General features: G+C 40.6%; 1 protein-coding gene across 2 annotated transcripts in view; it reads left to right on the top strand.

Annotated features, from left to right (window-relative positions):
• Window positions 1–11,629, top strand: part of LAMA3 (laminin subunit alpha 3) — a 249,647-nt gene that overhangs the window by 199,106 nt on the left and 38,912 nt on the right. For both annotated transcript variants that reach the window (XM_028523555.2, XM_036009208.1), the window contains 9 exons: window positions 345–541; window positions 1,724–1,840; window positions 2,520–2,674; window positions 2,977–3,118; window positions 3,965–4,067; window positions 5,855–5,971; window positions 6,055–6,234; window positions 6,737–6,879; window positions 10,327–10,497. In XM_028523555.2, coding sequence (XP_028379356.1) covers window positions 345–541; window positions 1,724–1,840; window positions 2,520–2,674; window positions 2,977–3,118; window positions 3,965–4,067; window positions 5,855–5,971; window positions 6,055–6,234; window positions 6,737–6,879; window positions 10,327–10,497 — 1,325 coding nt within the window. The remainder of the gene's footprint in view (window positions 1–344; window positions 542–1,723; window positions 1,841–2,519; window positions 2,675–2,976; window positions 3,119–3,964; window positions 4,068–5,854; window positions 5,972–6,054; window positions 6,235–6,736; window positions 6,880–10,326; window positions 10,498–11,629) is intronic.

Genomic DNA, 11,629 nt, shown 5'->3' with positions numbered 1-11,629 from the left:
TACCTGCAACAAGATAGAAATAACAGTAGGAAAGCATGTGCAAATCCCTAGGCTGACTAGTCATGCAATCTTAGGTGGTCAACTAATTTCTCAGAATCTCTATTTCCTTATGTGAAACATGAGAATGATTGCTGTTTTCATGTGGTTGTCATAAAAGTTAAATGAGGCAATAAGTATAGTGCACAGAGCAGGTACACATAAATGTTAGTTCCCTATCTTATCCCCTTGCAAATGAAAGGAAAACCATGAAGGGATTAGAAACTCAATTCTCCTTCTGTAGTTTTTATAACTTAGCTGCAACACACTCATCTCTTAAGTGGAAAACATAGAGTGATGTGTTACAGTGCTGAACCGGATCAGGAGCTGGCTGGAAACCCACCAGATAGAGAGCAATGGACTTGTGAAGAGCATACAGGATTCTTTAAATGACTATGAAGCCAAAGTCACTGACCTTCGTACTGCGCTGCAGGACGCAACTGCCCAGGCAAAGAAGGCCACTGGCCTCAACCAAGACAATGAAAGGACTTTGGAATCCCTCAAGGTGAATTCACATTTGGGATCTGTACACTTTCATTAATGACAAGGATGAGAGAGATGGACCTCCATTGTTGATTAAATGGCATAGGGACCTGTCTGTACATCTAGTCTGTATGCACCTCCCTGTCTGGTGAACCCTCTAATCAAATAGGAATGAGGCATCGATGCAAAACCAAGGTTATTCCTACTGTTCAGTTGCCAGAAAAGATTCTGAGCTTAAACCACAGAGAAAACAAAGCAAATTGGTCCCTTTCCCTGGCAGAATATTAATGGAATAATGTTACCAAGTAGATGAGAAATTAAATTAATATTGTTATGAATTCAAAGTATATAATGTTTTAAATACCTTCTTGTGCCAGATGTGTAAACATCATTATCATAATCACCAGCAAAGGGCATTTTAAGCCATTGCTTGCTTTTTAGGAAGCAAATTAAATATAAGCCTCATGCAAAAGCTGCAATGGCAGAATTTAGAGCTCAAAATTCTATAGTACATATTTTTGAATGAGGGACATAGTATACTAAACCAATAACAAAAGTGTGAGAGGTTATGAAATGACAGTAAGATCTAAGTGGAATAACATAGGACTGACTCCCCAAAAGAACTTGGTAAAAGAGAATAAATAATATCTTAGCAGATGGCAGTACACTTTATTCCCAAAGTCTCTTTCGATAGTAACACCTCTGTTGAAGTCCTGATTTTGCCAAGGCAAGGGAGCAGGATCCAATTTTCTGGGTCTCTGAACTTTGACCGCCTCCTAGCCTGGCATTTGTAGGTCCTATGTGCCCTGTTGTTGAAGTTCACCTACATCCTCATGGGGAGTGGCATATGGATGTGCTGCTGGTTGGTGCTGGTTTATGTAGTTACAAATCCATCATCCTTCTCCACAGATCAGAGCTTAATTATATAGCCTCCTCAATGTCCAGGATGACCCCAGTGTAGAAACCTTCAACCATGGTGACTATTGCTTCATTGGCACATAGTCTGAGGTCACTACTATGACCCCACACCCGCACTGCAGAAAGAAATGATTTCCCCTCATTCTGTAGTTGCCTGGAGGATCTTTAAGTTCAGGAAAATGTTCTGACTCTGAAATTACTTATATGCTATTGTCCAATAAATATGCCTGTGCCTGCTGATAACGTGTTCTGTAGCTCAAGCAGATGTTCTTTTTATTCTCTCCAGAGACAAGTTAAAGACATGAATTCCCTGCAGAGTGATTTCACCAAGTCTCTAGCCACTGCAGACTCTTCCTTACAGCAAACCAATGTTTTGCTGCAGCTGATGGAGAAAAGCCAGGAGGTAGAGACAAACCTTGTTCTCTAGAAAACTGAAAAACATTGCAAGGAAGCTGAGACGGGCTGACCTATTTTTGTATTCCAGTGTATGTCTTTTAGTTGGAAGAAAATATACCGAAGTGCCCATGGTGGGCTCCCTTGGATGAGGGTTTGAGTGACGTATCTTCTTTGTGCCTGTTTGTATTGTCTGGTTTGTGTACGATGAGCAAACCGTACTTTCATAATTTAAGAAATTTAAGTGCCACTTTTAAAATATTGAGCATACCTTTATTAGCAGAAAACATTTAAGGACTGATAAAAGATTGACAATATTTCTTAACCCAATGGGCATTTTGAAAATATCTTTTATGATCGCTAGTTCTAAATAAGAAAGAAGTGTTTTAATTTAGTACAACTTTACACTAACGATAACAGCATGCCATTATAAAATGTATTGAAGGGAGCGCTCACCGTAAGGAAAATGTTCAAATGCTGCGTAAACTTGGGAGAATGCTATCGGCACCACTGTCTGAAGTAATCAAAGATTAATTGGTGCAGTAAAGGGGCTTAGAAAACAAATTTCTTCTTGCTGCTTCTTGGAAACATGTCATTAATGACAGTTCAAGAAAATGGAAAAAAAAAAGAAAATGGCACGTACATACTTTGCTTAAACTGACACTGTCTCTGTTTACTTGGAAAAATAGGAATATAAGAAATTAGCTGCCACTGTACATGAAGTAAGACGCGAACTAAGTGACAAAGTGACAGAACTCTCCAAATCCACCAACAAAGCGTCGCTGGTGGTGGAGGCAGAGGAGCATGCGCAGTCCTTACAGGAGCTGGCAAAGCAGCTGGAGGAGTGAGTGTGGGCCCTGGAGGCCTAACCTCGCCTTGCTGGGGCCTCCTGTGAAAGCCTCCAGCGTGGGTGGGTGGGCTAGGTCTCCAGAACGAGGTGAAGGGCTGGCCCAGGACCCAGGTCTGAAACCCCACCTGCAACAGGGGACTGATTCCCAGTTGCATCCTTGGGGCAAAGCTGCAGGGCCTACAGCCTCCGGTCTCTCTTGCCAAATGAATCCGCAGCCTCAGTGACAGGCCGGGGGGGGGGGGGGGGGGGGCGGGGGGGGGGGGTGCTGGAGCACTTAACCTCTATATGTCTTCCAGGATCAAGAAGAACGTCAGTGCTGATGAGCTGGTGCGCCGTGCTGTGGATGCGGCCATGGCCTATGACAACATCCTCAACGCCATCAAAGCGGCCGAGGATGCTGCTGACAAGGCCAGCAGTGCATCTGAGTCTGCCTACCAGGTGGGCACCCGCACAGGCGCCTTCTCAAGCTGTGCTCTGGAGATGACTCGCTTTTTTATTTTCTTTCTTTGCGTGTTGAGGGACAAAAGTTAATAATAAAACAAAAAGCATTACTTTAAATCAGAACTTGTTATATGGAATAGACTTGAACTTGCTCCAAATTAGGCCCATTTCTATAGTTACATGACTGATGTAGCATAATTTTTAAAATTTTGTACAACCAGGTAGAAATTACATTAATTATCAATTTTGAACCAAGACAAATATTATAGCCTGCTTCTTATCGAGATGCGTTCAGGCTGTGATTAAGTATTAACATTTACAAAGGAGAGCAAGAAGTCTGTGCACAATTTGATAACCAGTTCTTTCCTGTTCTTTGTCCCACACTTAGGCATGTTGGTGGAGTCCTGTGGGATGTTATATGTACCGTATACTATTCCTGTATTTAAAAGTAAAGAACAAAATATCAAATATCAAAGAATTAGGGGAAAGGCCTTATTGGAAGGTTGAAGACTTTTATCCTCCAAAGACTAAAAACCTAAGAGCAACTTAGTTCTGTCTTCAGTTATTGCAAAGGGAGCACAGGTGACAGTGAACAAATGAGACAAGTGTCATATGATTCATCAGTCTGTCACTAGAGATGGCTCTACTTCCCCAAGCCACAGCTGCCCACCTAGGTCCCTAACTCTGTCTTTTAAGGAACAGTCTCTTTAAAGCTCTTCCTCACCTTCAAACCTCATTCTTTAAAGATTATAGATAAGGGGCTTTAGAGTAGGATATACAATCTTACTCTGTGTTTCCTAAACTGTACCACATACTTAAGGCTGATAAATGCTTTGCTTTCAGACAGTGATAAAGGAAAATCTGCTAAGAAAAGCTAAAACCCTGAGTTCTGACAGTGATAAACTGTTAAATGAAGCCAAGATAACACAGAAGAAGCTACAACAAGGTACGCAGGGCACACACCCCCACCCCCACTGCCCCGCTGGTAATCAGATTATACCTAGGGTCTTGAAAACAACCTATAGGACCAGGGAAGGCAGTCCTAAAAAAAACCCACCCTTCCCAAATCTCGGCACTGATGCAGATTTGTAAACCCATGGTTTATTTCATAGATTTGATGTTTCTACCCAATATTCTAACATATACTGAATTAACTGGAACCACATGAATATAAATAAATCTTGAGGGCAAAAAGTCTGTTTTGGCCTGGTCTTCAAGGGGCTGTTTAATTTAATCTACTTGTGACCATGGCATTGGGAAACCACATTGCATAGAGGTCTGTGAAGTTCTGATTTCTTATTTAAGGTCAGGATCATTAGTTTCCAGCCATCAGAGTAACTGATTCACTATTTCTGAAGTCCTGAAATCTTAGCAACTAAAAGTGCCAAAAACCATCACCACTGAGAAGTGTGAGAATTTTTTTAACCATCAATTTTATCATTGAAAATTTTTCACATATTTAATTTTTTAAAAAAGAAGCTGTCTCAATCTCACCAAATTCCTGTGTTCTGAAAATGTTGTCTCTTGATTTTCTCTGGTTCCTCATGGTTATTCACAGCAGAGCAGTCCTCCCTCAGCTTCTTAGTCCTTCCAGAGTGATTAGATGCCTTCTACTGATGACTAAATAACTTCCTTTCTTCCTCCCTCCCTCTCTCCCTTCCTTCCTTTCTTTTCTCTATAAAATTTAAATAAAATATTAAAAATACATATTAGCATATATCATTTGCCTAACAAATTTCAACAATGAAAATTTTCTTGTATGACATCTAATGTCTATAAAATTTGAGCTAAGAAATGAGGATCAATGTTTTAAATAGGTTTAGGATGCTAACTACATTGTTACTTTTTTCTTTTGTTTTCTGCCAGCTCTATCTTTTTTTACCTTTTGACTCCCCCCACCCATTCCTTCTACCCCCACCTCTGACAACCACCAATCTAGTCTCTGTATCTGTGAGTTTTTTTTGTTTTTAGATTTTATGTACAAGAGAGATCATATGGTTTTTGTCTCTATTGTTATTTAAACCAGTTCCGGAATCATAATTTAAGCCTTCTATTATCAATTTGGTCTTAAAGTATTCACTGATCATATTCCATGATCCCAAAGTGCCAATATTATCAACTGGGAATGTCTGTGTGTTCTGGTGCTTTCATTGAATTTCCTTAAATGTTTGGAAATGAACCATGTCTACTTGTATGTGTGTTTGCTTAGGTAAGGCTCTGGTAACAACACTTCTTTCTTATGCTCTGAGACTGAAGAAGCATACTTTCTGTATTATTCATTCATGAGTTCACTCATTCATACAGTGGTTCATTCATTCACACAGTCATTCACTCACTCATTCAATAAATAGGTACTTATACCAAGCCCTGACTAGTGCCAGACACAGCACTTTGTCTGAGGACACAGCATTGAACAAGATAAACATACCCCTTTCCTTCACTAAGCTGAGACCTCAGTCCTAAACAGAGTGGAAGTTAAGCCCTCTCCTTTGTTATTTTAACCTTTTCCCTTCCTTCATGTGTATTCCTAGGAGGTTGTGCTCCTGACCTCTGTAACCAGAGGTCCCTGGAGCTGTGGGTGTAGGCACAAGCAGTGGGCATCTGTGGGAGGTTCCCTTAAATGTAGGTCTGCTCAATGCTGTGCAGTCACTAGCTACTTAAGGGCCACTAATATCAACACAGGATCAAAATTCATAGAGTAATTGCCTCCTAATGCTTTATTTTTTGTTTTAGAAATCAGTCCAGCTCTGAACAAGCTACAGCAAACTCTGAAAATTATGACCATTCAGAAAGGGGTGATAGACACCAATATTACTACCATCCGTGATGATCTTCATGGGATAGAGAGAGGTCAGCATTTCCTGAACCCATACTTGGCCTCTTCTGTTGAATAGTTTAGATACTTAACACCTCCCTATTTGTGTGTGCATTAGATGATATCAGTGGTATGATCGATAATGCAAGGAACATGGTCAGAAATGCCAACGACATCACAGATGAGGTTCTGGATGGGCTCAACCCCATTCAGACAGATGTGGAAAGGATTAAGGAGACCTATGGGAGAACACAGAGTGAAGACTTCAACAAGGCTCTCACCGACGCGGATAACTCAGGTAGCAGGTGTTCTTGGCCAGGAAAGATGACCCACTTTCTCCATTGTTATGTGCTTTGGCCAGTTTAAATTCTTCCATGATAAAGTATGATCTTAGAAATTAAAACATTAGAAAACAGTGTCATATACCACATTCAAGGAATATGGATATTCTATTAGTTAGAAGGACCAGGTAGGATCCATGAACATTGCTGTTAGCTTTCCATTTTACAAAGTGGAGGTATAGGTCCTTGGATCATGAGGTATTAAATTATGATTGATAATTAAGGATTAGAAAACAAAGATATATTTTTCCTATAGTGTTCAAAAAAGATGATTTGATTTCTACATTGCTGAGTAAAATCCCTGACATGTTTAGAAAAGCTATTACCTGATTCCAAGTCATTCTGTTCAACATTTGGGACCCAAACATACTACTTAACAAGTACTGTGAATGAGAACATCTATATGTAACCTTTCTCAGCTTGTAATTATAAATTTCTGTTTTGTAATCTCACCAATAGTAAAGAGATTAACCAACAAGCTGCCCGATCTTTTGAGCAAGATTGAAAGTATCAACCAACAGCTGTTGCCACTGGGCAACATCTCCGATAACGTGGACCGCATCCGAGAGCTCATTCAGCAGGCCAGAGATGCCGCGAACAAGGTAGGTGTGCCCGCATTGCCAGGCCACCAAGCTCCTTCTCTGATAAGTCACCACATTCATAAAGAAAAGGAAGGCATTTATTTACTCAAGAATCTGCTGTCTTTCTTGCCCTAATTTTTTGGTTGCTCAAAATGTGAAAGTTGACCTCCTCCTGTTCTTCAAAAGTGCATTTCCCCTTCATCCCCTAAATGATCTGGTACGCCAGGGGCCTGAAGCAGTTTCCTTCCCACTGAGTGTATGCAGACAGGAAGAAGGTTTTCCTCCAGACCCCAGCTGGAAAACTACAAGTTTAAATAAGGGTTCTGTGATCAGAGTGTGCTGATATGATACTACTGCTCAGGACCGACTTTCTCACTGTAACTTGGCAGCTGTAGAGTCCACCTTTATCGAGGATGGAGGAATAGTTCCTACCAGGAAGGGCAGTGTTCTGAACATAGAATTACAGCAATTTTCCCTCATTCTAGCTCTGATCCATCAGTCTTTCTCATTTTAACCTGACATAATTTACTTGCATTTCTGATACTTCTCTCCCATTATTTGTTTTGTCCCAATATAAAATTAATAAAATATCCTGTGTTTTTAGCCAGCCCTGCTGTGAGATATTTGGAAATAGAGGGTTAGAGATCCAAGTCAGAATATCTCTGCCCGGGAGGCACTGTCATTGACTCTAGGCTCCGTGTTACTTCTTGTGAGCCTGAAATTCTGCCCATTTTCTGTAGGAAAGAGAAGTGTTGTCAATATGAAAACTTTAGCAGGAAAACAAGGAGTTCAAGGCACAGTTAGGAAGACAGTACTCTCTTTGTACCCATTGCATGCTTTATGAAAACCAAATGAAAAAGAATGTGTTTCTAGCTTTTGCTCTTCTATGTTCATTCACTAATCTATTCAGCAAAATCAGAAGTGTGTAGTAGCACAGTGGTCAAGAGCTAGTGAACCACGCCAGGAAGGATCATCTGTTTTCTCTGTTGTTAGGTGCTTTGGTCAGACCAAGCCAGGCCACCTTCGGTTTGATCTTAGTTCTGTCACATACAAGCTACAAGACCTTGGGCCAGCCCCTTCTTCTTGCTGTGCCTCAGTTGCTTCATCTGTAAGCAGAGTAAATGATAGTACAGACCTCATGAGAGTGTTAGGATTAAATAAGTTAATGTAAAACAGTTCCTGGCTAAAAGTATCATGTAAGTGGGGAACAAAAAATAATCAGCAAGTGCTTTTGAACTCCTGGCTTACACAGCACTCTCCTGGGTGCCAAGGACACAGAGATTATTATTAAGCTGGAGTCCTGGACTCAGGTTGCTCCCCAGCTGCCTTGAGTGACAGCTGGTGACAGACTACTCTAAGAGGGTGGATATAGGTGTGTTGTGCAGGTTTTAGAAATAACCATTTCTACCTGGAGAGGCTCAGGATAGTACAAAAGGACACATACAAGAATACTCAATGCAATACAACTTAAATAACAAAAAGATAATTGGAAAAATTCAAATACCCATCAATAGGAGATGGATGAAATTATGATAAATTTATACAATGAAAGCCCATACAACAATACATGTGAGTACACTAGAGCTCGGTGTATCAACATGGATAAATCTAAAAACAGAGTGAGGCAAAGAAAACTGGTTGTAAAAATGCATGCACAATTTGATCATACCATTTTTCATAAAAATATTTAAAACATGAAAAATAAAACTAGTTACAGTTTATAGACAAATGCATATTTAGTAACAATATTCAAACATGCATGGGACTCTGGCTGGGAATCCAAATTTAGGGTAGTGGTGACCTCTGAGAAGGGAGAGGGGAACAGGGACAAGGTGGGGTACCAGGGGGCTTCAATTATATCAGCAGTGTTCAGTTTCTTAGAATGGTATTGCATATACAGGTGTGCTCTCCATCCTTTCTTGTATTCTTGAAATATTTGCTTAATTAAAACTAATTTTTAACAAGTAGGAGTTTTCCAGGTGACAAAAAAAGCACAAGGTCATGCCAGGCAGTACTCAGGATGTGGCTGGGTATGCTCGGGAGTGAGAAGAAGAGATGAGCATGAAATGAGCCAGACACGTGGGTGAGGGGAGCTCAGTCACGAACACTTGAGAGAGTCTGGCGCACCCATCACTAAGCACCCCCACCACCACTGCACGGTGCCTTGCATACACATGGTCCTCCATAAATACTTAATTGCTTCATAGGTCAAATCTATAGTTGGCATAGGTATCATTCCAGGAGTGTCATTCTTTAGATTGTTTGAGAATATTTTTTTTTCTGTGTTTTAATGCAGAGCTACCAAAGCCGGTCCACAAACCAGCTGTAGTCAGAGAGCTTTTGTTACCAGGCTTTTACACACAAGTATAAAATTGGGATGTGTCAAAACTTTTAATAATTTTGAATTGCGTCAACATCCAAACATGGGATCAGAGGAATAAATGCCTTCTTTATTTCACTTTTATATTAATTTAATTTTCAATATATCTTTTAAAAAGACTTGGTCCAGGGTGGATTAGACAAAAATAAGGGTCCTTACTAAAGAGTTTAGGAAGCACTATTTTAGAGGCCTTGATACACTCATTTGTAGGGCTGAATGCCTGTAATAACTGCAACCATCACATGTAATATGTTCATAGAAAACAGTTCCTTTACAAGTTCCATTAAATTTTTTCTTGTCCTGGCCAGGTGTCTCAGTTGGTTGGAGTACTGTCCTGTGCTCCAAAAGGTTGAGGGTTTGACCCCTGGTTGGGCTGTATATGGGAGGCAACCAATCAATATTTCTCTCTCACTTTGATGTTTCTCTCTCTCTTCCTCTCTCTCTCCCCCTAGATCAATAAACATATTCTCAGGTGAAGATTACAAATGTTTTTCTTGAGGTATTATATATTTACTATATGCCAGACTTCACACTAAGTGCTTCCATATATGTTAACTCATCTGCGTAAAAACTTCCAGGGTTGGAATTATGAGTATAATAATGGTAATATCTCTGGCACAGAGAATTAAATAACTTCTCAAAGACCCCCGGCTGATAAACAGGAAGAAAACGAATGCTTGATTATCAGCTCCTGAAACAGTTTCGTGAGTTTTTAGTCCAGGCCTGGGAGACGTCCACACTCCTTTGTTTCTGATCACGACAGCTTGGGAAAGGCTGGTATGCACTGAAAAGGAGTAGCTGCAAAGTCGCAAGCTACCACTGTGAACACACCCACTTTCCCCGAGGTAGAATGGTTAACACCACAGCTCTTTTTTTTTTAAAGATTTTATTTATTTATTTTTAGAGAGTGAAGGGAGGGAGATAGAGAGAGAGAAACATCAATGTGCGGTTGCTGGGGGTCATGGCCTGCAACCTAGGCATGTGCCCTGACTGGGAATCGAACCTGCAACACTTTAGTTTACAGCCCGTGCTCAATCCACTGAGCTACGCCAGCCAGGGCCTAACACCATAGCTCTTGTCGCTCATAGGTCGCTGTCCCCATGAGATTCAATGGTAAATCTGGCGTCGAAGTCCGGTTGCCCAATGACTTGGAAGAGTTGAAAGGCTACACATCTCTTTCTTTGTTTCTCCAAAGACCTCAGTCAGGAGAAAATGGAAGAACTGAAAATATGTTTGTGATGTACCTTGGAAATAAAGATGTGAGTATTGCTTGGACATTTTTCTTATTTTAAAACAGAATATAGTTTTTGAAATGCATGAGAACACTGTGTCACTGCCATTGGCATAGCAGGAGGAAATCCCACCTATGCATCAACAAACGTCCCCACCTCTGATGGAGCCACAAGAAGACTTCTGTCAATCACAGGCTGGTATCTGCTGGCAGGTCTAGAGGCCTCACCAGATGGGCCCGACACATGGGCACCATATGCATATCCATGAGCACACACGTGCCTGGGGTTACAGATTGGCCTCTCTCCCCACGCAAAGGGCAGCCGTATCAGGGTTCATGGACACTGACAGTTCTTCCTCACAGAACTGTGACCCTCTTCTCTTGCTTAGAATGTCCAGCCCCAGCCCTTCCTCAAGCCTGTGGGGTGGTGGCTGTCTGTGGATGAGGACCAGAGCAGAGGAAGCCTCTCCTACCTAATTAATCAGAAATCCAGTTGCCGCATCTCGATAATTCTAAATGCTACACAAACCACTGCTCTCACAGACATTTTCAAAGAGTTCATTTTAGCATTAATCCCTCCACTCAAAATACACATCTTCATCCTAATTGTCCAAGGAAAAGCTAATCACAGATTGGGTTAGGATACAATTTTTGGAGAAGAAATATCTGAAACACACTTCTTGAAAATTCTGTCAATTAAGAAATGGTTGGTTGTCACTAGTGGATGCCATATTTAGATTCCTAAAATCAATGCAATTATAATCATTCTTTCTGCTTCAAAGTGTTGGTGCTGTATTTGTAGCTTTCTTATGGTAAGACCTTTTGCTTTGTACTATGACAAAATGCACATTACTTATTCCTTCAACAAATTTGTACCATATACCTACTAGGTGCCACACCCTGTATTTATAATAAACAAAAATCTGTTTCTTAAGTGTACTTAGTGTACACTTAAAACTAGTAAAAATGGGATATTTTACTATAATTTAAAAAAATTGTATCCACCTTAAAGTGCTTGTATTCTAATGGGAGAAAGATACATATGTAGCTGTGATGAGACAGGGTGGTAGGTGTTGTAACAGAGGCATGCACTCAGTGTTCAGAGAATGTTGTATGGTACGGGGAAAACAAAAATGGCTTATCTCTCTTACCAGACTAAA

Source organism: Phyllostomus discolor, chromosome 9 (genome assembly GCF_004126475.2).
Source record: "Phyllostomus discolor isolate MPI-MPIP mPhyDis1 chromosome 9, mPhyDis1.pri.v3, whole genome shotgun sequence".
NCBI classification, from domain to species: Eukaryota; Metazoa; Chordata; class Mammalia; order Chiroptera; family Phyllostomidae; genus Phyllostomus; species Phyllostomus discolor.
This window is presented reverse-complemented; position numbering and strand designations above follow the sequence as displayed.